The 27,334-nt window shown below is 47.1% G+C and overlaps 1 protein-coding gene and 1 non-coding gene across 2 annotated transcripts; one reads left to right on the top strand and one right to left on the bottom strand.

Moving 5' to 3' along the window:
* Window positions 1-26,237, top strand: PTAFR (platelet activating factor receptor). The gene is made up of 2 exons (XM_032246578.1): window positions 1-319; window positions 24,237-26,237. Exon 2 carries the CDS (start codon window positions 24,281-24,283, stop codon window positions 25,307-25,309), a length of 1,029 nt encoding a protein of 342 aa, XP_032102469.1. The 5' UTR covers window positions 1-319; window positions 24,237-24,280; the 3' UTR covers window positions 25,310-26,237.
* On the bottom strand, window positions 17,858-17,920 carry LOC116529697. Its single transcript, XR_004259619.1, has one exon. It is a non-coding gene; the product is annotated as a U7 small nuclear RNA (small nuclear RNA).
* Window positions 26,238-27,334: the final 1,097 nt, after the last annotated feature.

The raw sequence follows: 27,334 nt of genomic DNA, 5'->3' as shown, positions 1-27,334 counted from the left end.
CACTTGCTTTCTCTCTCCTGCTTTTCCTCTTTCTCACCTCAGCTCCCCGGTATTAGGTGCTGCCCATACCCCACCCGGTCCCTTGCTCTACGAGAAGCCTCTGTGCAGTGCCCAGGTCCTGGTGGCCCAGCTTGGAGGTTCCTGTGACACCCGCTGAGAGGCCCTAGGGTCACAGCATTTCCTCCCGGGGATGACTTGGCAGTGATACACTCGGTTTCCTCACTTCTGCAATTGCCAGACGCACAGAGGCTGAGACTGGGGCCAGGACCCAGGCAGAGACACACAGTCCCTGCAGCTGCAGCCACTGCCCCTGCTACAGGTAAGATGGGGTCCTGGCCCCTGTTGGGCAAGGGGGAGGCTATAAAACTGTCCTCGGGAGGCAAACCAAGGTCATGCCTCTAGCCTGCACAGGTGGGTGCTTCTATTTTCTTTTCTTTTCTTTTCTTTTTTTTTGAGACTGGGTCTCACTCTGTTGCCCAGGTGGGAGTGCAGTGGTGTGATCACAGTTCACTGCAGCCTGGACCTGCCAGGCTCAGGCGAGCCTCCCACCTCAGCCTCCACATTATCTGGGAGTCTCATATGAAAGAAATAACTTCTTGTGTTCAAACATTCCTGGACAGCCCAACACCATCTTTGGCTTTCTGAGTCTAAGGCAGTGCTGAGGTGACCCCAGAGACCTCACTGGGAGGTGGTGATGGTGGGTGATGGGGGCAGCTTGGATCTCGGGGAGCCAAATGACATCTGCTTGACAAGCTGTGTGGTCTTGGCCAAGTTACACTCCATCTCTATGTAGTTTTCTAAATTGTCAAATAAGGATAATGCTATCTCCCCCACAGAACTGTTGGAACATATAAACGACCTGGTACAGGGGCGGGTACTTAGGAATTCACTAGATGCTAGGTTTGCCGGGTGGGGTAGGGGTTGCTGAAAATAACCAGGTTATTATACAAAGGGCCAAGCCCACAACCTGTGGCCCCTATCAGGTCCCAGGTGCTGGGGACAGGGCCCAGGCTGGCACCCACTGTCCTTGGCTGGCAGGAGGTCCAGACGTGGGGTTGTGCACTTGCTCACTTAGGAAATATGACAGAACCAGCAGGTGCTCTCCCCACACCTTTAGGCTGCTTTCCATTAGCTCTGACTGAATACCCAGCTGTGTTCCAGGTGTTTGGGGAGTGTGTGTGTGTGTGTGTGTGTGTGTGTGTGTGTGTTAGGAGAGGAGGGGTAGGAGGTGTGTTGGGGAGTGCTAGGGAAGCAAAAGAGAAACAACTATCTTTAGGTCCTGGCAAACCAGCTGGAGAAAGAGGTCAGCTCCGTAGATGAAGATGGGTCCTGGGACTGAGGTGGGCATCCGGGGTTTTGATCTCCGCTCCTGACAACCGGAGCCTTGAGCCATTCGGAAGTTCCACTTTCCTCCTTTGCAGATTGGGGGTTAAAATACTGACCTCTGTGGGCTGGGCGCAGTGGCTCATGCCTGTAATCCCAGCACTTTGGGAAGCCGAGGTGGGTGGATCGCTTGAGGTCAGGAGTTTGAGACCATCCTGACCAACATGGTGAAATTCCGTCTCTACTAAAAATGCAAAAATTAGCTGGGCGTAGTGGTGCAAGCCTGTAGTCCCAGCTACTCGGGAGGCTGAGGTGGGAGAATTTGCTTGAATCCAGGAGGCAGAGGTTGCACTGAGCAGAGACCGCAGCACTGCACTCCAGCCTGGGCAATAGAGTGAGATTCTGGCTCAAAAAAAAACCCAAAAACAGAACAACAACAAAAACTGACCTGTGGGTTTGGGGGAAGAATGAAATAAGAGGTGGGGTAGGAAAGTGCTTTGTCAATTGGAAAATGCTGCGCAAAGGGGACAGATGTATTCCCTGCAACCCTGACTCTGTGATAACTGCTGTGAGCACCTCAGGGATCAGGAATCTGTTTTGTTCACTGTTGTATCCTTTATCCTTAGCGCAGGGTTTGCAACAGAGCATATGCTTAGAATATGAGCAGGACAGATGAATGATGAAGAGATTGTTGAGGTTAGAAAGGAATGGATGGTGAACCAGAGACCTAGTGTCTGATCCCAGTTCTGCCCCCGACACTGTACGCACCTTGGGAAAATCCTTTCTCACCCCTGGGCCTCAGTTTCCCCATCTGGCCATTGAAGTAGTAAGGAATTTACAGTTTATAGCATCAATGACAAAACTTGCCTCCAGGAGTGTTTTCTCTGATTGGTGTTGGGGTGAAAAGCAGGTATGAGGAGAGGCTGGAATCCTGTTGTCCTTTCACAGGGAGCAGAGATTTCCCCCTCCCACCCCAGGCCTGTGAAGGAGGCCTTGTTGAAGAGGATGACATTCTCTTTCTTGGTGGCATCCCCCACTTCCCTATACCAATCCCCTAGGTGGGTGGAGGCTTGGGCCTCAGAGGGGGCAACAGTGGAGCAGGAGCCTGGTAACACCCCTTGACAGGCCTGGGGGTGTGTGTCTGGGTTAGGAGAGGAGCCAGCTCCTGAAGGGCAAATACTGGGACCCTGCTGCAGCCCCCTCTCTGACCAGTGTGCCTGTGTGTCTGTGGTTATGTGGGGTGGACAGGCAGCTGGCTCTGGCTTTGTCCACATGTATCTGGAATGACGGGCCGGGAGCATATCCAGCCTGCAGGTGGCCTGCTCCAGCCTGCCTTGGTCTCCCAAAGTGTTGGGATTACAGGCGTGAGCTACTGCACCTGGCCCTGATAAGGACTTTATACACATTGTTTCATTGAGTCTTCATACCACTCTGGAGAGGCATGTGCCTGGGTATTATCAGCTCCATTTTCAGGGAGGGACCTGAGACTCAGAGGGAAGACAAGCTTGGCTGCGGTCCTGTGGCCAGGAAGTGAGAGAGGCAGGATTTGAACCCAGGTTTGTCTGACTCCAGAGTCTATACTCTTAACCACTGTTCTCTAAATACTATACATCCTTTATTTCACTTGATGCTTACAAAAGCCCTGTAAAATAGATGTGTTACTATTCGTGTTTTACACATGGGGCCCAAAGGAGGCAAGCAGTTTTACCAAATGTTGCACAGCTTTTAAGTCATAAACTGAGTCATATGACTCTAACTTAAAAATACACATTGTGCTTTCAAATTTGCGATCTCTTAGGCCATTAATTTTTTTTTTTTCCTGTGGTAAAAAACCATAACAAATTTACTCTCTTAACATGAATTTTTAAAATTTATTTTATAGAGATTGGGGTGTTGCTATGTTGTCCGGTCTGGCCTCAAACTCCTGGGCTCAAATGAGCCACTTATTTTGGCCTCCCAAAGTGCTGGAATTACAGGCATGAGTCACGTGTCTGGTCCCTCTTAACATTTTTAAAGTGTATAGTTCAGTCATGCTAACTATATTCACATAGTTGTATAATACATTTCTAGAATGTTTTCTTTCTTTTTTTTTTTTTTTTTAACTAAATCCTGTGAGTGCCAATAGAATGTTTTCATCATGGCTGGGAGCAGTGGATCCCAGCACATTGGGAGGTCAAGGTGGGCAGATCACTTAAGGTCAGGATTTCAAGACCAGCCTGGCCAACATGGTGAAACCCCACCTCTACTAAAAATACAAAAATTAGCTGGGTGTGCCTATAGTCCCAGCTACTTGGGAGGCCGAGGCAAGAGAATTGCTTGAACCCAGAAGGCAAAGCTTCCAGTGAGCTGAGATTGCACCACTGCACTCCAGCCTGGGTGACAGAGTGAGACTTTGTCTCAAAAAAAAAAAAAAGAGAATGTTTTCATCTTGCATGAAACTCTACCTCTGTTGGACTTCTCTCTATTTTCCCTTCCCCCCAGCCCCTGGCAGCCATCATTCTGCTTTTGGTTCTATGCTATTGATTAGTTTAAATGTCTCATATAAGTGGAATCATATAGTATTTGTCTTCTTGTGGCTGGCTTATTTCACTTAGTGTAAACGTCTTCAAGATTCATCCATGTTGTAACATGTGTCAGGATTTTCTTCCTTTGTAAGGCTGAATAATATTTCATTGTATATAGATACCACATTTTGCTTATTCATTCATCTGTCTATGGAGATTTTAGGTGTTTCCATGCTCGATAATTGTGAATAATGTTACTCGGAATAGAAATGTGAAAATGTGTGTTTTTTTTTGACACCAAGTCTCACTCTGGTGCCCAGGCTGGAGTGCAGTGGCATGATCTCAGCTCACTGCAACCTTCACCTCCCAGGTTCAAGTGATTCTCCTGCCTCAGCCTCCTGAGTAGCTGTGACTACAGGAGTGTGCCACCATGCTTGGATAATTTTTTGTATGTTTAGTAGAGATGGGGTTTCACCGTGTTAGCCAGGATGGTCTCCATCTCCTGACCTCAGGTGATCTGCTGGCCTCGACCTCCCAAAATGCTGGGATTACAGGTGTGAGTCACTGCACTGGGCCTTTTTTTTTTTTGAGACAGTGTTTTGCTCTTATTGCCCAGGCTGGAGTGCAATGAAGCAATCTTAGCTTACCATAGCCTTTGCCTCCCGGGTTCAAGCGATTCTCCTGCCTCAGCCTCCTGAATAGCTGAGATTACAGGCATGTGCCACCATGCTTGGCTAATTTTGTATTTTTAGTAGAGACAGGATTTCTCCATGTTGGTCAGGCTGGTCTCAAACTCCTGACCTCAGGTGATCCACCTGCCTTGACCTCCCAAAGTGCTAGGATTCCAGGTGTGAGGTACCACATCTGGCCTTTTTTGTTTGTTTTTGAGACAGAGTCTTGCTCTGTCACCCAGGCTGGCGTGCAACGGCACAATCTTGGGCTCACTGCAAACTCCACCTCCCGGGTTCAAGTGATTCTCGTGTCTCAGCCTCTGGAGTAGCTGGGATTACAGGCATCCACCATCATGCTTGGCTAATTTTTGTATTTGTGTAGAGATGGGGTTTTACCATGTTGGCTAGGCTCGTCTTGAACTCCTGACCACAGGTGATCAGCCCATCTTGGCCTCCCAAAATGTTCAAATTACAAGCATGAACCACCTCACCCAGCTGTGTAGCTTTTATCTTATGTTTTCTTTTGGGAGTTTTATAGTTTCAGGTCTTATGTTTAGATCTTTAAACCATATCTGGTGTAAGATAAGAGCCCATCTTCATTTTTCTGCATGTGGATATCCATCTTTCCCAGCGCCTTTTGTTGAAGAGACTATCCTTTCCCCATTTCGTAGTCTTGGTCCTCTTGACAAAGATTATTTGACTATGTATGTGGGGGTTTATTTGGGGTCTCTCTATTCTGTCCCATTGATCTATGTATCTGTTTTTATGCCCGTATCAAACCATTTTGATTACTGTAGCTTTGTAATATGTTTTAAAATTAGGGGTTGTCTTTCAGTTTTGTTCTTTCTCAAGATTGTTTTGATTATTTTGTGTCCTTTCAGATTTCATATGAATTTTATAATTTTTAAAAATTTTCTGTAAAAATTACATTGGGATTTTGCTAGAATGGCATTGAATCTGTAGATCACTTTGGGTAGTTTGGACATTTTAATAATATTAAGTCTTCCAATCCACGAATTTGGGATGTCTTTCCATTTATTTGTATCATCTTCAATTTCTTTCAGCAATGTTTGGTAGTTTTCAGTGTACAAGCTTTTTTTCTTCCTTGGTTAAGTTTATTTATTCTATTTTATTTATTTATTTATTATTATTATTTTAGACAGAGTCTTGCTCAGTTGCCCAGGCTGGAGTGAAAGTCGCAGGATCTTGGCTCACTGCAACCTCCGCCTCCCAGTTCGGGCCATTCTCCTGTCTCAGCCTCCTGAGTAGCTGGGACTACAGGCATGCCCCACTATGTCCAGCTAATTTTTGTATTTTTAGTGGAGATAGGGTTTCACCATGTTGACCAGGCTGGTCTCAAACTCCTGAGCTCAAGTGATCCGCTTACCTCAGACTCCCAAAGTTCTGGGATTATAGGCATGAGCCACTGTGCTCAGCTGGTTAAGTTTATTTCTAAGTATTTTATTTTTTTGGATCCTGTTGTAAATGAGATTGTTTTCTTAATGTCCTTTTCTCTTAGCCCCATTAAAAAAAAAATCTTCACCTTACAAATGAGGAAACAGAGATTCAGTCACAGGGTGAGCATAGTGGTTGAACTAGGGCCTGACCGAGCTCTCTCCCTGCCGGGCGGTAGTCAGATGGATACAGAGCAGGTCATGCCATCCCTTTGTCCGATGCCCTTCCCAATTTCGAGGAACAAAGGTAAAAGCAGGACCCCAGGTCAAAGACATCTCCTCCTGGGGCCTCAGAGCATCTGGAGCTCCTGTTCTCAGGCTGGCAGACAGGCCTGTGAGTACACAAGTTGGCCCAGGAGTGGTTTGCTCCCAGTAGAGACCACCACTTGTTCTAGGAGAGTCAGGATGGACCTTGGAGTTCAAAATCCCAAGTCTGCCATTTCCCTGCTGTGCGACTGTGGACAAATCTGTTTTCTTCTCTAGTCTTTTTACCCTTAAAAAATTGGGTATCTTGTAAAACCAGCCTCATGAAGATGATCTGAGGTGGAAATATGATCATAGGCAAGATATATCTGTACATTTAACCAGTAAATGGTGCCTAGTGACTGGAAATTAGGGGGGCTTCAGCCTCATGCTCCGCACAGAGCAAGGAGTACTTGGATCCAAGAGAGTGTGCCCACTTGGAACGTGGTGTTCCCCGACCTCGACCACTTCTAGCCCTTGCCCTGTTGGTGAATGTACCCTCAGGCCTGCGGGGCTGCAAGGAGCAGGAGCTGTGGATGAACTTGGATGTATCTTATTTACAGCTTATAGATATGTAGACTTTAGTACTTTTGACTTCAACTGGCCCCCCAAATGTTAGGGGCTAACATGACTGGTGAACCCAACTTCCCGACCCACCATCTGGCCTGCGGAATCAACCAGCACATACCTCCTTCTGCACATCCCCTGAAGCTCCCTCATCTCTGGCTGTCCAGCTCTGGATGAGAACCCCTTCTCCAGGTTCCCTACAGACTGAGAATGTTTCCAGCAGGGATGGGGGCCGAATGCAGCACAGCGGAAAGGGTAAGACAGCAGAATTCTTCTGTCTTCATGAATATTTATGCCTTCCCTACCATACCCCTAGCTGAGGGCCATGTCTGGGCCAGCTGCCCAGCCTTGATCCATCAGGAAACTGTGCCCATGTGTCAAACTGAGTGGTCTGAGCCTCTTTTCTTTCCAAATGTTCATCCTCTTCCTGAGCTGTTGAAAGCTTTGTTGGCATTAGCCGGAGGATCTGTCTGGAGCTGGCAGGAAAGCCAGTGTGTAGGTCAAAGCCCCTGGGTCATTGGTGCCCCACAATCCCCTCCCCTGGCCCCAAGCAGCTGGGCCAGTGGGGAGAGGGAGGCTTGGTCATTTTCGGCTCAGGTCCTGTTCCAGCCACCTTGTATACTTATCATTGAAACCATCATTAGGATTGTAAGATTTTGCAAATGAAGACATCAAAGCCCAGAGAGGTGAGGTCGCTTGCCCAAAGTCACACAGCAAGTAGATGGTAAGCCAGGCATGACTCTGTAGACCTTTCTGACTCCAGGGACCTTGTTCCCCCAACCCACTCCACCCAGTACACCTTCCCTGGGGAGACCACGCACATTTCCTTTGTGCCGGGGATTTCGGAGCAGTCATTAGGGCTTGGTCATTCATCCATTCATTTCTCAGTGCCTGATACTGAGATTAAAGGGATGAAAAATATCTAGTCCCTGCCCTCAAGAAGTGTCCAGACTGCCAAGGAACTAGCCATAGTAATTAACTTAAAACATATTGTGTTAGATGCTAGAATGAGGAATGCGCCCAGTGCATGGGGACCCAGAGAAGGTGGCAGCTCATTTTGTCTGTGGCAATCGGGGAAGACATCCCAGAGGAAGCACTCTTTAGATTAGGTCTTAAAGGTGAGTAAGATTTTTCTAGGTAAAGCAATAGCAAAAGCGGGATGCGGCATGTGGAAAGGCAGAACGATTTGGGGGAAAAATGGAGTTTTTAGGGAAGCAGCAAGAAGTTCAGTGCGGCAACAGTAGAGGATGAGTAGCGGGGAAAGGTGGGAATGAGATAGGAAAGGAGCTTGGACTTGATCCTGGGCCAGGGAGCCATGGAAGATGTTAGACCAGGAGAGTGTGTGGCTGGCAGTGAGTCGGGGCACCGCATGTCTCAGATTTCAGTTCATGCACGAATCACCTGGGAATCTTAATTTTATTAACATACAGATTCTTTTTTTTTTTTTTTTTTTTTTTTTTTTTTTTTGAGACAAAGTCTCGCTCTGTCACCCAGGCTGGAGTATAGTGGTGTGATCTTGGCTCACTGCAACTTGTCTCTTGGGTTTAAGCAATTATCCTCCTGCCTCAGCCTCCAGAATAGCTGGGATTACGGGCACCCACCACCGTGCCTGGCTAATTTTTGCATTTTTAATGGAGAGGGGGTTTCATTATGTTGGCCAGGCTGGTCTCGAACTCCTGACCTCAAGTGATCCACCTGCCTCAGCCTCCCAAAGTCCTGGGATTGCAGGGGTGAGCCACCATGGCCAGCCAAAAGATTCTGATACAGGAGATTTTGGATGGGGCCCAGGATTCTGCATTTCTAACAAGGTTGCAGGTGGTGCCAATGTTGCTGGTCCAAGGACCACAGTTTGAGTCCTGAGTTTGCAGAGGGCTCTGCCTTGTGTGGCAGCTGCTCTGTCTGGGGAGCAGGCAATCCTGCCGTTTGCTAGGTGTTTGTTCACCCGAAAAATGTTTACCAAACTTTTGCCCCAGCCAAGCTCCCTGAGTACAGGGGACGGGGAGAGGAATTGGAAACGCCACTCTCTGGTCCGGGCCACCACCATCTCTGACCTCCAGAATGGTCTTGCTGTTTCCATGCTTTCTCCCTACTATCATCTATCCTCTACCTGACAGCTAACGCGAGTCCGATCATGTTACTTCCCTGCTTAATGACATTGCAGCGGCTCTCCGATGCTCACAGAATAAAATGCCCACTCCTTACTATGGTTCAGGAGCAATCTGGAGCCTGCTGTCCTCTGATCACATCCTACTCTTCCCATTTCTCACTCCCTAGGGCCACACCCACTTTTCAGCTTCTTGTTCCTACTTCAGAACAAGATGAAATAAATTACTCCCACTATAGGCCGTTTGCACATGATACTCTTTGCCTGAAAAAATCCAGATCTTCCCCTTACTTGTTCCATTTTTCTTTTTTAGAGTTCAGCCAAGGGGAGACACAGATTTTGCAGGTTACTGAAGCTTACACAATTTGAAGGGACCCTGCCTTTGAAGATACCAAATTACGAATATACAATTAGGTAGAGGGCCCAGGAGAGAGCTTTAAAGCTTAAGCTTTATTGACTGCATGGTAAGGCTGTCTCTGGTTTTGTTTATATGTCACCTCCTCCAAGAAGCCTTCCCTGGCCATTCTACTTAAAACAGCCAACGGCTGGGTATAGTGGCTTATGCCTGTAATACTACCACTTTGGGAGGCCAAGGCAGGAGGACCACTTGAGCTCAGGAGTTCAAGACCAGCCTGGGGAACGCAGTGAAACCTTGTCTCTATTTATTACAAAATAAAAATTAAAAAAAAGCCATCTACCCTATCTTCATGTTACTATGTTTATTTCCTTTATTAAATTCATCACAGTTTGAAATTATCATGTCACTCCACTTATTTTTGACTGTTTCCCCCAACTAGAATGTAAGCCCCTTGAGAGCAGGAACCTTGTCTATTTTGTTTCTGCAGACTCCCCAACACAGTGGGGATGTCAATAACTGTGAGGTGAATGAATGGACACTGTCCCTGCCTCTGGATGGCAGAGAAGATACATAGAGGCAATTTCAGTGGGATAAAGAGCCATGAGCTACGGAAGTCCAAAGGATGGGCACTTAACCAGGCCATGGGTGGAGCCGGGTGTGCAGGAGGCCAGGAGGCTTAGAAAAAGCTATTCGGAGGAAATGAGGTCTGAGCAATCTCAAAGAATGTTCTAGTAAACATCCAGGCAATGACAAGGAAGGAAGGGTTTCTTGGCAGAGGAAACAGCATGAATAAAGTCATGAAAGTCCAAGCTCTCAGGCTCAGAGGAGACTCAGCTGTTTACATTTTGGGTGATTTCAAGGGTTCTACTGAGGCAAAGATACAGCGATAGGCACTAAGTTTGGATTGGGGCCAGGGAGTGGGAGTCTCATGGGGACTAGGAACCTGGGACTGGACAGAAGGCAGCAGAAGTAGGAAGAGCCAGGATGACAGGTACTGGTGGCACCAAGTGCAATGGCTTTGAGCCAAGCAGGGGCTCCACCAGGACTCCCTCACTGATTCTGGTCCTGTATCTGGAAGGAAGAGGCTACTCCTGCTGGGCCTCCTGTGGGGGCCGTGTGGACTGGGGAGGCTCTGATGTCAGTATACAATCTACTGGGTTGGGTTCCTGGGAAGCCAACTTTGAAACAGAGATTAGCATGCAGGCACAATTTTCCTGGAATATTTTATTTTCGTGTGTGTGTTGGGGGGAGGTGGGGGCAGGTGTAGAGATGCGGTTTTGCTATGTTGCCCAGGCTGGTCTTGAATTCCTGATCTCAAGTTATCCTCCTCCTTCAGCCCCCCAAAGTACTGGTATTACGGGCATGAGCCACCATACCTGGTCTTCCTGGAATTTTTTTTTTTTTTAGATGAAGTCTTGCTCTGTTGCCCAGGCTGGAGGGCAGTGACAGGATCTCTGCTCACTGCAACCTCCACCTCCCGGGCTCGAGCAATTCTCCTGCCTCAGCCTCCTGAGTAGCTGGGATTACAGGTGCCCGCCACCATACCCGGCTAATTTTTTTGTATTTTTAGTAGAGATGGGGTTTCACCATGTTGGCCAGGCTAGTTTCATTTGTTTACCTGAAATGACCTGCCTGCTTCGGTCTCCCAAAATGCTCACTACACCCAGCATTTTCGGAGTATTTTAAGGCAAATTCTAGCTCTCGTACAATTTCATCTATCAACCCTTCAGTATGCACATCTAATAGCTAAGGAATTTAAAAATACAACCACCATATTATTATCCTCTCTAAGGAAATAAATGTTACCTTTTTAATACCATCTGTGTTTGAGTTTTCCCAAATGTCTTTTTAAAAATTATTGTGTGTGTGTGTGTGTCTGTGTGTGTGTGTGTGTGTGTGTGTGTGTGTGTGTGTGTGTGAGACAGGATCTTGAGGCTCTGTTGCCCAAGCTGGAGTGCAGTGGCATAATCACAGCTCACTGTAGCCTCCAACTCCTGTGCTCAAGCAATCCCCCTGCCTCAGCTTTCTTGAGTAGCTGGGACAAGAGGTTTGCACCAGCACACCCAGCTAATTTTTAAAAATTTTTATAGAGATGAGGTCTTGCTATATTGCCCAGGCCAGTCTCAAACTACTGAGCTTAATGAATTGTCCCACCTTGGCCCCCCAAAGTGCTGGGACCTCAGGCATGAGCCACCACAGCTGGCCCAATTGTCTAGAAACTATTTTGTACAGTTGGTTTATTTGAATCAGGATCCAAGAAAGGTCCTCACACAGCATTTTGTTGCTCAATCGAACTTCTTCTTTTTTTTTTTTTGAGACGGAGTTTCACTCTTGTTGCCCAGGCTGGATTGCAGTGGCATGTTCTTGGCTCATTGCAACCTCTGCTTCCCGGGTTCAAGCGATTCTTCTGCCTCAGTCTCCCAAGTAGCTGGGATTATAGGTGCCTGCCACCATGCCCAGCTAATTTTTGTATTTTTAGTAGACACCACACCTGGATAATTTTTAGTAGAGATGGGGTTTCACCATAGTGGTCAGGTAGGTCTTGAACTCCTAACCTCAAGTGATCTGCCTGCCTCAGCCTCCCAAAATGCTGGGATTACAGGTGTGAGCCATGGCACCCAGTTCAACTGAATTTCTTGAATGAGGATTTAACATTCCCCTTCCTTTCCTATCACTCACTCTTCAATCCATGCCTGGGCAACTGCTCTCCCTCTGATCACATGATCTGATCACATGAGATTGATTTCCATGTTGTCACATCCAGTGTTTGCCTTTCTGTCTACATGGTTATTCATCTCCCTGTGGCTATTCACACTGTTGCCCACGTCTTCCCAAGCTCTTGAAACTTTCTTCCTTTAGGCCTTCAGCATAGGACCCTCCTTGTCTCTGACTGTCCTGTCTCTGCCTCCTTCACAGGTTTCTCCTCCTCTGACAGCTTCCTTGATGTTGGGCTCTTCAGGGTTTAACCCTCGTCCTCTTGGGTGTTTCACAGGCACCCCAAATGGGATATGTCCTCACATGAATTCATCCTCCCCACCCTCGTGCTGTTCCTCCTCAGTGTGTTCTCCATGAAGACAGATGCCACCATGGCCTCCTCATCTGGCCCAGAAACCTGGCAGTTGTCTTTGATTCCCTTTTTCTCTCAACCAGTATCCCATCCATCACCAAGCTCTGTCCATCTGGCATCCCAAATAACTCTCACAACCATCCATTTCCCTCCATCTGCTCTGCCACGGTGCAGTCCTCTTGAGGCCCTCCAGATGATTGCATTTGTCTCTTTGCTGTCTCCCTGACGCTGGTCTGATTCCCTCCAGCTCATTCTGTACACAACGGTCAAAGCCATCTTCCCCAAATCCAGACCCTGTCTTGTCCCTTCCAAGCTCAAGATTCTTCAATAACTCCCATTATCTGCAGAGTAAAGTCCTAACTCAGAATAAAGTCCTGACTCCTTATGTTGCAGGAAAAGCCACTGGCAGAACCCCTCAGACACCAGAGTGAGGCAGGAAGAGGCTTTCATTCAGCTAGCTGTGGAGCATCCATTGACTTGTGTTTTAAAAAAAAAGCTGAGCCCCACAGCTAGCTGAATAAAAGTCTCTTCCTTCCTCACTCCAGCATCTGAGGGGTTCTGCTGGCGGCTTTTCCTGCAACATTTCCAAGTAACTATGATTCCAAAAGCTTTCAGGCGTCTGAGATGGACTTGGATTCCATCAAGGGCTCCCTGGGAACTGAATACTTTGTCTAACTGGCTGTGCCTTTGGCTTCACTTCGATAACCACTGGAGCCTGGTTCACAGCTAGTCCCAGAGGGTTGTCTTCCGCCCCCTATTGTCTTCCTGACCATGGGCTCCTTGGGGGTGGATGATCCCAGTCCGCTTCAGTCCAGCAACGCTTTTGCCAGGTTGAACAGAGCTCCTTCTTCCTTTCCTGAGGCCCCGTGTTCCAGACATTCCTGCTTTTTCTTTAACTGAGGGCACTTATCCTTCCAGTGTCCTATTGCACTTGGACTGACCTCCAGGACCCATCTTGAGTTGACTGATGCTTATTTTTGAAGGCTTGTCACTTCTCAACTCCTTAGACTTGAAGTTTTAGCCAAACCAAATGTTTCACGTTCCTTTAGAACAAGGCACATCTTTGCCTCTTCTTCCAGCCTCTGCCCTGCAGTCCCCTCTGCCTGTTACTCCTCTCTCCTTGCACTATTAAAGTTAACTCCTTCTGCATAGGCAGGAGGTCTCTCCTCACCCTCAAGTCTGGGCTAGGGGCAGCTTCTCTGAATCCCTATTACACCTGAAGCTTCCTTCATTATAGCACCTACTGCTTGTCTGTTTCTTAATCTCTTTCTCCTGCAAAAAGGCCTGTGAGCAGCTCAAGGGCCAGGGCTGGGTCTGTTCTCTGAGGCTTCAGTGCACTGCTCAGATTCTGGAGCTATGAGTGCTTATCCAATGAATGCATGAATGAGCAACTGAATGAGTGAATTAGACTAGTCTCTATGTGTGTTCTGTCCACATGGTGAGAAGGTCTTTTTAAAAAATCAAAATTAATGCCAAAAAAATTTATGATGAACAAAGTACCAAAATTTTAGATGAAGACAGTATCATAATAGTGCCAGACAGAGTCGTATTAGAGCCTGAGGCAGGAGGGAAGAATCAGTAATACTCCTTTTTATTTTTAAAAAATATTGCATTAAAGTATTATTTATTGGCCAGGCACAGCAGCTCACGCCTGTAATCCTAGCACTTTAGGAGGCAGAGCAGGGCAGATCACTTGAGGTCAGGAGTTTGAGACCAGCCTGCCAACATGGTGGAACCCCATCTCTACTAAAAATACAAACATTAGCTGGCCATGATGTGATGCCTCATCTCTACCAAAAAGACACAAAAATTAGCCTAGTGTGGCTACTTGGGAGGCTGAGGTGGGAGGTTGGCTTGAGCCCAGGAGGTGGAAGTTGCAGTAAGCTGAGATTACGCAACTGCACGCCAGACTTGGTGACAGAGTGAAACCCTGTCTCAAAAATAAATAAATAAAGTAAAATATTATTTATCTTGATTACTGAGGTTTGGCGTCTCCTTAACTTTTGCACCAAGTGAATGCCTCACATGTTTCATTCTAGTCCTGGCCCTGGCGGAAAGGCTTTCTCAACAGGCCTGGGCAGGCACGGTGCAGGGTTTAGGATGTCCTGGGTTGGGTCCTCTGGCTGAAGAGTTTCCAGAGAATCCAAACCCAAGAAGAGGAAGGCACTTTGTGTTGGGCAAGGGGGCCGGGGTGGTGGAGACATAGGGACCTGACTTCCCCAAAGACCCAGAGTGAGCACCATGCTCTGCCCAACTGTGGGCTGCCCCCAGCCACACACAGGCAGGGCTAGACCAAATATGCCTCCATGCCCTGGGAACAGGACCCCCAAGGCAAGAGGGTATAGCCTGGGATAGAAACAAGGCCAGTCCTGGATGAACTTGGCATCTTGGGCTCAAAGGAAGGGTGGGGTGCTGAGACGTGGAGTAGCAGTATTCAAATCTTCTGGTCTCAGGGTCCCTTTGTATCCTTTAAGATTATTGCGGGTGCCAAAGAGCTTTTGTTTACATAAGTTGTCTCCAGCAATACTTACTGTACCAAAAATGAAAACTCAGACATTCTAAAAATTTTCATTTTTGAACAAAAACACCCCAATAGTAAACTCCTTCCATGTGAACATAAATAACACGTTTTTGTGAAAAACAACTAGATTTTCTAAAACATAAACAATTTAGGGAAAAAAGTGGCATCGATTTACATTTTTTATACCTCTCTTTAATGCTGGCTAAATAGAAGACAGTTGGATTCTCATATCTGCTTCTGCACTTAGGCTTCTGCGACATGTTTTTTGGTTGAAAATGTGCCTTCACACAGATATGTACTTACAAAGGGAGGAATCTTTTAATGGCTTTTTCAGATAATCGGTAGTACTCTTCTTTTTTTTTTTTTTTTTTTTTTTTTAAGTTTTACTCTTGTTGCCCAGGCTGGAGTGCAATGGCATGACCTTGGCTCACTTCAACCTCTGCCTACTGGGTTCAAGTGATTTTCTTGCCTCAGCCTCCCAAGTACCTGGGCTTATAGGCACCCACCACCATGCCTGGCTAATTTTTAATGTTTTTAATAGAGGTGGGGTTTTCCACCATACTGGCCAGGCTGGTCTTGAACTCCTGACCTCAGGTGATCCACCCGTCTCAGCCTCCCAAAGTGCTGGGATTACAGGCATGAGCCACCACGCCCAGCCAATACTCTTCTTTGATATGATACCAAAGTCCCACAAATAGTAGTTTCTTAAAGGTTTGTTGTAATGTAGAAACTAAATTATGTCAACGGACTTTTTCGTTTTGAGACAGGGTCTTGCTGTGTTGCCCAGGTTGGAGCGCAGTGGCACAATCACAGCTCACTGCAGCCTCAACTTTTCAGCTCAAATGATCCTCCCACCTCAGCCTCCCGAGTAGTTAGGACCACAGGCATGCATCACCATGCTCAGCTAATTTTTGTATTTTTGGTAGAGATGGGGTTTCACCATGTTGCCCAGGCTGGTCTCAAGCTATGGGGCTCAACTAATCTGCTGCCTTGGCCTCCCAAGTACTGGGATTGCAGGTGTGAGCCACTGTGCCCATTCTCAATACACTTTTTGTAACCTCTTAATACTACATTGAATTGGTCTGTCTTACCACTTGAGTGGATCTTTCACCTATGTATAATTTTGAGACATCATGCCTTGCTCATTTGAAAACATTGGTTCACTGAGTTATACAGGTCTTCTAAATGTCAGCCTTTAAATACACAATATCAAAAAATTGCATCCATTAATCTCTCCACCAATTTATTTTTCTTTTTTTTTGAGACAGAGTCTCGCACTGTCACCTGGGCTGCAGTGCAGTGGCATGATCTTGGCTCACTGCAGCCTCCACCTCCCATGTTCAACCAGTTCTCCTGCCTCAGCCTCCTGAGTAGACTGGATTACAGGCACCCGCCACCAAGCCCGACTACTTTTTTGTATTTTTAGTAGAGATGGGGTTTCACCATGTTGGCCAGGTTGGTCTTGAACTCCTGACCTTGTGATCCGCCTGCCTTGGCCTCCCAAAGTGCTAGGATTACAGGCATGAGCCACTGCACCCAGCCAATCTCTCCACCAATTTCATCAGATGCTAGGTATTAGAAAGCTGTCAAGCTCATACTGGCAAATACAATTTTTCCAAAAATTTCTCTCTCTCTCTCTCTCTTTCTCTCGGTCTCTGTTGCCTAGGCTGGAGTGCAGTGGTGAAATTATGGCTCTCTGCAGCCTTGAGCTTCTGGGCTCAATCCTCGGCCTCCTGAGTAGCTGGGACTACAGGAGTGCATCACCATACCTGGCTAATTTAAATTTTTGTAGAGACAGGATTTTGCCATGTTGACCATGCTGGTCTCAAACTCCTGGGCTCCAGCAATCTGCTTGCCTTGGGCCCCCAGAGTGTTGAGATAGCAGGCATGAGCCACTGTGCCTGGCTGAAAGCTCTAATTTTGTCATTGTCAACAAATCTCATCAGTTGTTTCCCTTGAAGAAACAGGCTCTCTTCATTCATATTTAAGGAAGTGTCTGCCAGATACCCAAGTCTGAAAAACCATCATAGCTTGTCAGTCAGACTTGTTGTTGTTTTGAGACAGAGCCTTGCTCTATTGCCCAGGCTAGAGTGTGGTGGCAGGATCTTGGCTCACGGCAACCTCCGCCTCCCAGGTTCAAACTATTCTCCTGCCTCAGTCTCCTGAGTAGCTGGGATTACAGACATGCACCACCATGCCCAGCTAATTTTTGTGTTTTTAGTAGAGACAGGGTTTCACCATGTTGGCCACACTGGTCTTGAACTCCTGGACTCAAGTGATCCTCCCACCTTGGCCTCCCAAAGTGCTGGGATTACAGACGTGAGCCACCGTACCCGACCGGTCAGTCATTTTTTTCTAATCATGATCCAGAAAAAAAGTTTAGCTCATAGCGGTAACAATCTCAGAGGTGTTTTTCCTAAAGCCCACTTTAGGTTTGCAGCAGAAGTGTTTCATGAATATTTCCTGTTTACAAAGATATGTATTCAAGATTTAATGAACTGCATCATTTCCTTGCTTTATTGAAGACCTTTTCTTCTTTTTTCTCTCTTTTTTTTTTTTTTTTTGGTAGAAATGGGTTTTCTCTGTGTTGGTCAGGCTGGTCTCATACTCCCGATCTCAGGTAATCCACCTGCCTCAGCCTCCCAAAGTGCTGGGATTTCAGGCGAGAGCAACCATGCCTGGCCTATTGAAGATATTTTAAAGTGAAGTTGACCACTCTCCCCCCACGCTCAGTCTGGGTTGTGAAGGATACAATGACTCCTGGTACAGTTCGGTGTTGCTGCCCTGATTTGTACTAAGAAGCCAGTGCTTTTACTCAGCTTTGCTTTTGTACCACTAGTGCAAATGTCAATACAGTAGGAAAGGAAAATAATATATTGGTATTATTATGAAAATAGTTTTGGCCTCATAGATTCCCAAGTCTCCACTTCCATAGGCCACCGTGTGAGAACTATTGCTCTGGAGCTTTAGAATCAGATGGCAGTACTAACTCTGGGATGGAAAGGGTCCCAGCACAGTGAAACTTAGTAATTTTTTTGTTGAGGGGATGGCATTTTGCAGTAAAAACCAGAAAACCTGCTAGACAATTCCAAAAGAGCTACAACATAACTGAGCGTGGTGGCTCATGCCTGGTCCCAGCTACTCAGGAGGCTGAGGCAGGAGGATCTCTTAAGCCTGGGAGGTTGAGGTTGCAGTGAGCCAAGATGGCACCACTGCACTCCAGCCAGGATGACAGAGTGAGACCCTGTCTCAAAAAAAAAAAAAAAAAAAAGAATAACAATGATTTATTGGCAATAATAAAATCTATATTTAAGGCAGATAAACTGCTACCACACTCAATGGAGCAAAGCACAAAAATTTTCTCAGTAAACAAAATTCCAGTTAGAGCCAATTGCTTCTTTAAACATACCTGTAAGTTTGTAAGTATCTTTAGGCTTCTTCATGTGTTTCCATTGCTGTGGCTCTGGAAGGGATGGGCGTAATTAACAAGGCTGTCACCCATTCCTTCATCTTAGCGCTAGAAACACACAGTATTGAAGAGATAGAGAAGGTCCTAGCTCTCTTGGTGTTCACAGTCGAGTGAGAAAATGCTCATTAATCACACAAATATCAATATGATTACAACTGTGCTAAGATTTATGAAGTACAGGGAGTTTGGAGGAGTAGGAGATGCTAGCTTGGTCCCAAGTCCAGCGAAGAGGAGCAGTGAAATTCAGCTGAAGTCCAAAGCATGAGTTGCACTTGGTAGGGTGAAAGTGGGGAGTAGGGCCGGGCGCAGTGGCTCACGCCTGTTATCCCAGCACTTTGGAAGGCCAAGGTGGGCGCATCACAAGGTCAGGGGCTCGAGACCAGCCTGACTAACATGGTGAAACCCTGTCTCTACCAAAAATACAAAAATTATCTGGGCATGGTGGCCAGTGCCTGTAATCCCAGCTACTTAGGAGGCTGAAGCAGGAGAGTCATTTGAAGCCGGGAGGTGGAGGTTGCAGTGAGCCGAGATTGTGCCATTGCACTCCAGCCTAAATAAAAAATGAAGAGCATTTAAAGCAGCGAGATGGGTGGGTATTGTGGAGGCTCCTAGGCAGGAAATGTATGGACAGGTTTGAAGGTCCATCTGGGAAGTCCGTCCTGGCCAGAGCCTGATGCTAACGACACATGAGTGAGGGTAGAGTGGCGGCTGGAGGTCAGGGCCAGGGCCATTTGGTAAGCTTATTTCCATTCCTGGAAACCACCAAGCCCTTGCCTCAGTTGTGGACCCATGCGGAGCCCTCTGCCTGGAATGTTCTGCTCTTGTTCCTCCTTCAGCCTCAACTGAAATGTCACCTCCTTTCTAAGGAGATCTCTTTTTGTTCTCCATATCAGCACCCCTTTTTATTTGTATAACAATGATGTTTGTTTAAATTGCTTCTGTCTGTCTCTCCCAAGAGATGTAAGTTCTCTGAGGGCAGGGCCCTTTTGCTGGGTGTTCGCCCTATAGCTCCTGTGCTTAGCCGTGTGCCTTACATGCAGTTGGTGCTGAGAAATATTTGTTGGATGGATATGTGAAAGAATAGAGCTGCATCTGACATCTTGGCACCATTCTTTAATAGCTGTGTGATCTTGCACAAGTCACATAACCACTCTGTACTCAGTTTCCTATTCTGTAACATTTTACTTCCTAATGCAAAGTGTTTGCATGAGACTCAAATAAGAGAGTACCTGGCAGGGTACCTGGCTCTAAAGAAGGTGCTCCAAGTGTTGACTTCCTTGTGTCTCACTCCCTTTTTTTTTTTTTTCTGAGACAAGATCTCATTCCATCACCCAGGCCGGAATGCCAGTGGCACAATCTCGGCTCACTGCAACCTCCACCTCCTGGGCTCAAGCGATCCTCCCACTTCAACCTCCAAAGTAGCTAGGACTTTAGGCAAGCATCACCATGCCTGGCTAATTTTTTTTTGGGTAGAGATAGGGTTTCGCCATGTTTCCCAGGCTGGTCTCAAACTCCTGGGCTCAAGCATTCGTCTGCCTTAGCCTCCCAAAGTGCTGGGGTTACAGGCATGAGCCACTGCTCCTGGCCTACTGTGCTCTTTTTACTACACTATTAGCTATGATGAGCTGGACCTCGCTCAGCCCCAGCTGAGTTCTGGCTTCCCATCCTCCTCCCTGCCTGCTGCTTCCCTGGGTCACGCATTGCAACGTAAACAACAGGGGAACTCCAAGAAGCTTACCATGACAGCAGTAGTGGGAGGAACAAGAGGGGAGGGAGCAACTGTTTTTTTTTCTTTGAAATGAAGTCTCACTATGTTGTCTAGGCTGGCCTCAAACTCCGAGGGTCAAGAGATCCTTCTGCCTCAGTCCCCTGAGTAGCTGAGACTACAGGGTTGCACCACCATGCCTGGCTAATTGTTTTATTTATTTATTTTTGTAGAGACAGGGGTCTCACTGTGTTGCCCAGACTGGTCTTGAACTCCTGGGCTCACTCAGTACTCCCACCTCGGTCTCCCAAATGCTGGGATTACAGGCATGAGCCATTGTGCATGTCCTTACATTGTATTTTCAAAATTGTAAATTATTAAGATAAGAAGTGCCCTTTAAAGATTCAAACAAACACATAAAAGTATAAAGTAAATAAACTTCCAACTAAGCTACCTCACCTTCTCAGAGGTTACTTACCATTGTCAACTGTTTGAGGTGTATCCTTCTAGATCTTCTATTCAAACACATATAATGGGCTCAAACCAAATATTTTTTGCAACTTTTCTGTTTTGTTTTGTTTTTATTTTTATTTATTATTTATTTATTTATTTTCACACAGAGTCTTGCTCTTGTCGCCCAGGCTGGGGCATAGTGGCTTGATCTCGGCTCACTGCAACCTCTTCTCCTGGGTTCAAGTGATTCTCCTGCCTCAGCCTCCTGAGTAGCTGGGATTACAGGCACCCACCACCACGCCTGGTTAATTTTTGTAATTTTAGTAGAGTGAGGGCTTCATGATGTTGGGCAGGCTAATCTCAAACTCCTGACCTCAGGAGGTCCACCTGTTTCAGCCTCCCAAAGTGCTGGGATTACAGGCATGAGCCACCATGCCTGGCCAGTTTTGTTTTGTTTTTAATTAACACTGTATTCCAAGGATACCTTTCCAAATCAGTACAGCCATATCTAATACATCCTTTTAAATGATGGCTACTATTTTATTCTCTGGGTGACCCTAATATTATACTTCTATATTTTCCAGACCTTTGATGAGCACATAAATTATTTTAAAATGTAGGGCATTTTACCATAAAAATTTTTATTTCAAATCTCATCGGTAGAAAAGTATCCAAATTTTGGCCCTAAGTTGTGGCTCCTGCCTGTAATCCCAGCACTTTGGGAGGCCGAGACAGGTGGATCATGAGGTCAAGATTTCGAGACCATCCTGGCCAACATGGTGAAACCCTGTCTCTACTAAAAATACAAAAATTAGCTGGGCGTGGTGGCGTGCCCCTGTAGTCCCAGCTATTCTGGAGGCTGAGGCAGGGAATCACTTGAACCCAGAAAGTGGAGGTTGCAATGAGAGGAGATCGCGCCACTGGACTCCAGTCTGGCAACAGAATGAGACTCTGTATCAAAAAAAAAAAAAAAAGAAAAGAAAAAAAAAATTAAAATTTCAAATTTTGTATAATAAGAATGTATATATATTTATCACTAGAAACAGATGATCTAAAATTCTAAGTCAAAAGAAGACAAATAAGACAAATTTATATTTTATTTAATTTTTACTTATTTATTTTTATTTTTATTTTTTTTGAGACAATCTTGCCCAGGCTGGAGTGCAATGTCAGCATCTCAGCTCACTGCAACCTCTGACTCCAAGGTACAAGCAATTCTCCTGCCTCAGCCTCCTGAGTAGCTGGGACTACAGGCACTCACCACTCCACCCGGCTAATTTTTGTATTTTTAGTAGAGACAGGGTTTCACCATGTTGGCCAGGCTGGTCTCGAACTCCTGACCTCAGGTGATCCACCTGCCTTGGCCTCCCAAAGTGCTGGGATTACAGGTGAGAGCTACCACACCTGACCATGCAGTATTTTTTTTTTCTACATAAAATAATGATGTGTTTTGACAATGAATAGCAACTGAAATTCAACAAAATCAATATCAGTTCTGTTTATCTTCTTCTTCTTCTTTTTTTTTTTTTCTGAGATGGAGTTTCACTCTTATTGCCCAGGCTGGAGTGCAATGGTGCAATCTTGGCTCACTGTAACCTCCGCCTTCCAGGTTCAAGCAATTCTCCTGCCTCAGCCTCCCAAGTAGCTGGGATTACAGGCACGTGCCACCATGCCTAGATAATTTTTGTATTTTTAGTAGAGATGGGGTTTTGCCATGGGGGCCAGGCTGGTCTCAAACTTCTCACCTCGTGATTCGTCTGCCTCGGCCTCCCAAAGTGTGGGGATTACAGGTGTGAGCCACTGTGCCAGGCCTCTTCTTTTATTCCATTTTAAAATATAACTTTTCTGGTTGGGCAAAGATTGCCTGAGATCAGGAGTTTGAGACCATCCTGGCCAACATGGTGAAACCCCCATCTCTACTAAAATACAAAAAAAATCAGCCAGGTGTGGTTTCGTACACCTGTAGTCCCAGCTACTCAGGAGGCTGAGGCACCAGAATTGCTTGAACCCGGGAAGTGGAGGTTGCAGTGAGCTGAGATCATGCCATTGCACTCCAACCTGAGTGACAAAGTGAAACTCTGTCTCAAAAGAAAGAAAAGAAGGAAGGAAGGAAGGAAGGAAGGAAGGAAGGAAGGAAGGAAGGAAGGAAGGAAGAGAGAGAAAGAAAGAGAGAGAAAAAGAAAGAAAGAAGGAAAGAAAGAAAGAGAGAGAGAGAGGCCAGGTGTGGTGGTCACACCTGTAATCCCAGTACTTTGGGAGGCTGAGGCAGGTGGATCATGATGGCAGGGGTTCAAGACCAGCCTGGCCAAGATGGTGAAACCCCCGTCTCTACTAAAAATACAAAAAATAGCCGGGTGTGGTGGCAGGTACCTGTAATCCCAGCTACTTGGGAGGCTGAGGCAGAGAATTGCTTGAACCCGGGAGGTGGAGGTTGCAGTGAGCCTAGATCTTGCCACTGCACTCCAGCCTGGACGACAGAGTGAGACACTGCCTCAAAAAAAAAAAAAAAAAAAAAAAACCAAAACAAACCCAAAACAAAAGAAAGAAAGAGAGAAAGACCACTGCCAATTAATTGGAAAATGCCATCAATTTTAGAATTTTAAAGATGTGTAAAATGGGAGTGTCTCAATCCATTAGTGTTGACACTGAGTAATTTATAAAGTGCAGGAAATGTATTTCTGGCCGGGAGTGGGGGCTCACACCTGTAATCCCAGCACTTTGGGAGGCTGAGGTGGGAGAAATGCTTGAGGCCAGAAGTTCCAGACTACCAACACAGTAAAACCCCTTCCCTACAAAGAATGCAACAGTTAGCTGGGTGTGGTGTTACACACATACCTATGGTCCCAGCTTCTCAGGAGGCTGAGGTGGGAAGATAATTGCGTGCAGGAGGTTGAGGCTGTAGTGAGCCATGATCACACCACTGGATTCTAGCCTGAGCAACAGAGAAAGATTGTCTATAAAAAGCAAAAAACAGAGAAAAGAAGAGAAAAAAGAAAAAGAAATTTATTTCTCACAGTTCTGGAGGATGTTCAAGATCAAGGCGCCAGCAGGCTAAGTGTCTGATGCCTGGTTATCTGTTTCCAAGGTCACACCTTGAAAGCTGTGACCTCACATGGCAAAAGGGATGGAAAGACAAAAAGGGCAAGATTAAGCCCTTTCTTCAACCTTGAGCCATTTTTAAAGAATTATTAATTTTTTTGTGTGTGTGAGACAGGGTCTCACTTGTCACCCAGGCAGGAGTGCAGTGGCCCGATCATGGCTCACTTCAACCTTACCTCCCCGGGCAACCTGGCACCCTTTTCTAACCATGCTAATCCCATTCCACCCTCTGACTTAATCACATTCCACAGGCCACACCTTTGCACTGGAATTAAGATTCAACAGAGGCCAGGCACAGTGGCTCATGCCTGTAATCCCAGCACTTTGGAAGGCTGAGGCAGGTGGATCACAAGTTCAGGAGCTCAAGACCAGCCTGACCAACATGGTGAAACCCATCTCTACTCAAAATATAAAAATTACAGGCTAGAATTAGCTTGCCTGTAATCCCAGCTACTCAGGAGGCTGAGGCAAGAGAATCACTTGAACCCAGAAGGCGGAGGTTGCAGTGAGCTGAGATCACGCCACTTCAGCCTGGGCAACAGAGTAAGACTCTGTCTCAAAAAAAAAAAAAAAAGATTCAGCATAAACTTTGGAGGGGACATCATCATCCTAGCCATGGCAAGGAGTCTTGGAATTCATGAAATAGAACAGTCCTTTCTTGTCCCTTTATTAACCAGAATTTTTGTGTGGTCTTCCAGGCACTGCCAGGGCCAGGACCAGTTGATCATTCCAGCCCACAGCAATGGAGCCACATGACTACTCCCACGTGGACTCTGAGTTCCGATACACTCTCTTCCCGATTGTTTACAGCATCATCTTTGTGCTTGGGGTCATTGCTAATGGCTACGTGCTGTGGGTCTTTGCCCACCTGTACCCTTCCAAGAAACTCAATGAGATAAAGATCTTCATGGTGAACCTCACCATGGCGGACATGCTTTTCTTGATCACCCTGCCACTGTGGATTGTCTACTACCAAAACCGGGGCAACTGGATTCTCCCCAAATTCCTGTGCAACCTGGCTGGCTGCTTCTTCTTCATCAACACCTACTGCTCTGTGGCCTTCCTGGGCGTCATCACTTATAACCGCTTCCAGGCAGTGACTCAGCCCATCAAGACTGCTCAGACCAACACGCGCAAACGTGGTATCTCTTTGTCCCTGGCTATCTGGGTGGCCATTGTGGGCGCTGCATCCTACTTCCTCATCATGGACTCCACCAACACAGTGTCCAACAGTGCTGGCTCCGGCAACATCACCCGCTGCTTCGAGCATTACGAGAAGGGCAGTATGCCAGTCCTCATCATCCACATCTTCATCGTGTTCAGCTTCTTCCTGGTCTTCCTCATCATCTTCTTCTGCAACCTGGTCATCATTCGCACCTTGCTTATGCAGCCGGTGCAGCAGCAGCGCAACGCTGAAGTCAGGCGCCGGGCGCTGTGGATGGTGTGCACAGTCTTGGCGGTGTTCATCATCTGCTTCGTGCCCCACCACATGGTGCAGCTGCCCTGGACCCTGGCTGAACTGGGCTTCCAGAACAGCAACTTCCACCAGGCCATTAACGACGCGCATCAGGTCACCCTCTGCCTCCTTAGCACCAACTGTGTCTTAGACCCTGTAATCTACTGTTTCCTCACCAAGAAGTTCCGCAAGCATCTCTCGGAAAAGTTCTACAGCATGCGCAGCAGCCGGAAATGCTCCCGGGCCACCACGGATACGATCACTGAAGTGGTTGTGCCACTCAACCAGGTCCCTGGCACTTCCCCCAAAAATTAGTCCCTGCTTGTTGGGGCCAGGCCTGAAGTCCCCATGGACATCATGAACTGAGCTGGGGAAGAAGGGATATCTGCTGTGGTCTGGGTACCACCTCCATGGGCACTGGTGGGCCATTAGGTTTGGAGGCTAATTCACCCAGGCAGGGGTGATGGCAGAGCCAGACTGTCAGAAAATCCAGAACTCAAATGAGCCCCTTCATCCACCTGTGGGCGCATAGTGTAGTAACTGTGGCTGATTACCTCATCCTGAGTCCCTTAATCTTATGGGGCTGGAAGGAATGCCAGGGCCAGGTGCAGAGGTACAGACATTGGGGGAAGACTTTGAGCCACCTAGTTCTCCCCGATGGAGCATCAGTCTAAAGCTCTGGGCAAGCACTCTCAAGTGATAGAGGCAGAAATGGGAGTTGGAAAAGGGACACTGCCCTCTCTGTGTGGCACTATCTTGGGGCAGACTTTTGAGCTAGGATGATGCCATCCTCTCTCCACCCTCAGGCACAAGGTCTTTGTGACCTTTCTCAGGGGAAGTGCCTTGATGGAACCTTCTCTGACTCACCTGGCAACCTGTCCTGAATGGTGACCAGAGAAGATAAAACATGAACAGACCAAAAGCTAGGAAAGGAGCTTGCTTCCCAAGGCAGATGTGTCTCTCCACAAAGGCCTCACCTCTGGCCCAGTCAGCTCTGGGGGAGTGGGAGAGAGATGCCCACCTCTTCCATCTTTCCGTCTCAACAACAGTCCCTAATTAAGTACCTTCTATGGGGCAGCCACCTACTGAGGATGCGCAAAGGCCCTTTGAGAGCAAAATTGGGGCTGGGCGCAGTGGTTCATGCCTGTAATCCCAGCACTTTGGGAGGCTGAGGCAGGCAGATCACCTGAGGTTAGCAGTTTGAGACCAGCCTGGCCAATATGGTGACACCCTGTCTCTACTAAAAATACATAAAAATTAGCTGGGCATGGTGTTGCATGCCTGTAGTCCCAGCTACTCGGGCAGCTGAGGCAGGAGAATCGCTTGAACCCAGGAGGCGAAGGCTGCAGTGAGCTGACATCTCACCATTGCACTCCAGCTAGGGCGACAGAGTGAGACTCTGTCTCAAAAAAAAAAAAAAAAAAAAAAAGAAGCAAAATTGGGGCTGTCCAGGCCAGGACACCTCGATGTCCACGGGTTTCCATGCGAACAGGCTCGTGGGCTGGGAAGCGCATGAGGGCCCTGGGTGGAAGAGTGTGTCGGTTCCTTTCCCCTTCCTTGCCCTCTGGGAGGCTCCTCCTAACACAGCTTCCACAAGGTGGGAGGAGCAGTTACTGTCAGCAGATTGTCAGCCAGGTGTCAGTTTCTCTTGAGGATCTCTAGATGTCTGCTTGTGATTTTTGGCAAGTATATGCAAATAAGCCTCCTCTCCTGCCCTGAGACAAGTGCCTGCAGTGTCAATCTGGCAGCCTCAGACCCAAGGGGCTCAGAGGAAATGTCTCTGGTTTGCAGAGCGCTGTGCTCTTTCAGAGGTCTTCCTTCCTTCCAGTCGGTGTCCCTGTGAAGCTGGGTTACTTGCTTCCTGTGTATCTGGCAAATGCCAATTGTGGATTTTGAGAAATGTCTCCCGGTGGGCCAGTAACCTGCTGAAGTCTGGGACAGTAGCTGTGGGCTGGACTTGGCTGATGATGTGATCGGGTGGCTAGTGCAGCACACTTGAGCTTCAGTGTCACACAGGCCTGGCTCAAGTCTTGGTTGTGTCATTTCCTGCTGAGAGACCAGGCGCTGAATTTCCTACCTCTTAGGGTTGTTACCTATGAGGTTAAAGCTACCTCATGGGATTGTTATGAGCGGCCAATGTTGAGGCAGACACCTCTTGGTCAGGGTGACTGCTCATCCTAGACCCTCCCCCTTTCCTGAGAATTTCGGCCCCTTGATCCTCTGATGGGAGCAGAAAGGATGCAAGGTGGGCATCTAGAGCAGGAATGCTGTTCAGGATTTGCAGGTCCCTTACCTGAAAACATAGAAGCTCTGGAGCTGTGACTGTGTCTGTGTGTGTGT

This window comes from Sapajus apella, unplaced genomic scaffold (genome assembly GCF_009761245.1).
Source record: "Sapajus apella isolate SASKATOON/1434 unplaced genomic scaffold, GSC_monkey_1.0 scaffold62, whole genome shotgun sequence".
NCBI lineage: Eukaryota > Metazoa > Chordata > Mammalia > Primates > Cebidae > Sapajus > Sapajus apella.
Note: the sequence above shows the minus strand (reverse complement) of the source record. Positions and strands in the feature narration are given on the sequence as shown.

Excerpts from the sequence above, each read along its gene's own strand:
- PTAFR (XM_032246578.1), top strand. The coding sequence starts at position 24,281 with ATGGAGCCACATGACTACTCCCACGTGGACTCTGAGTTCCGATACACT.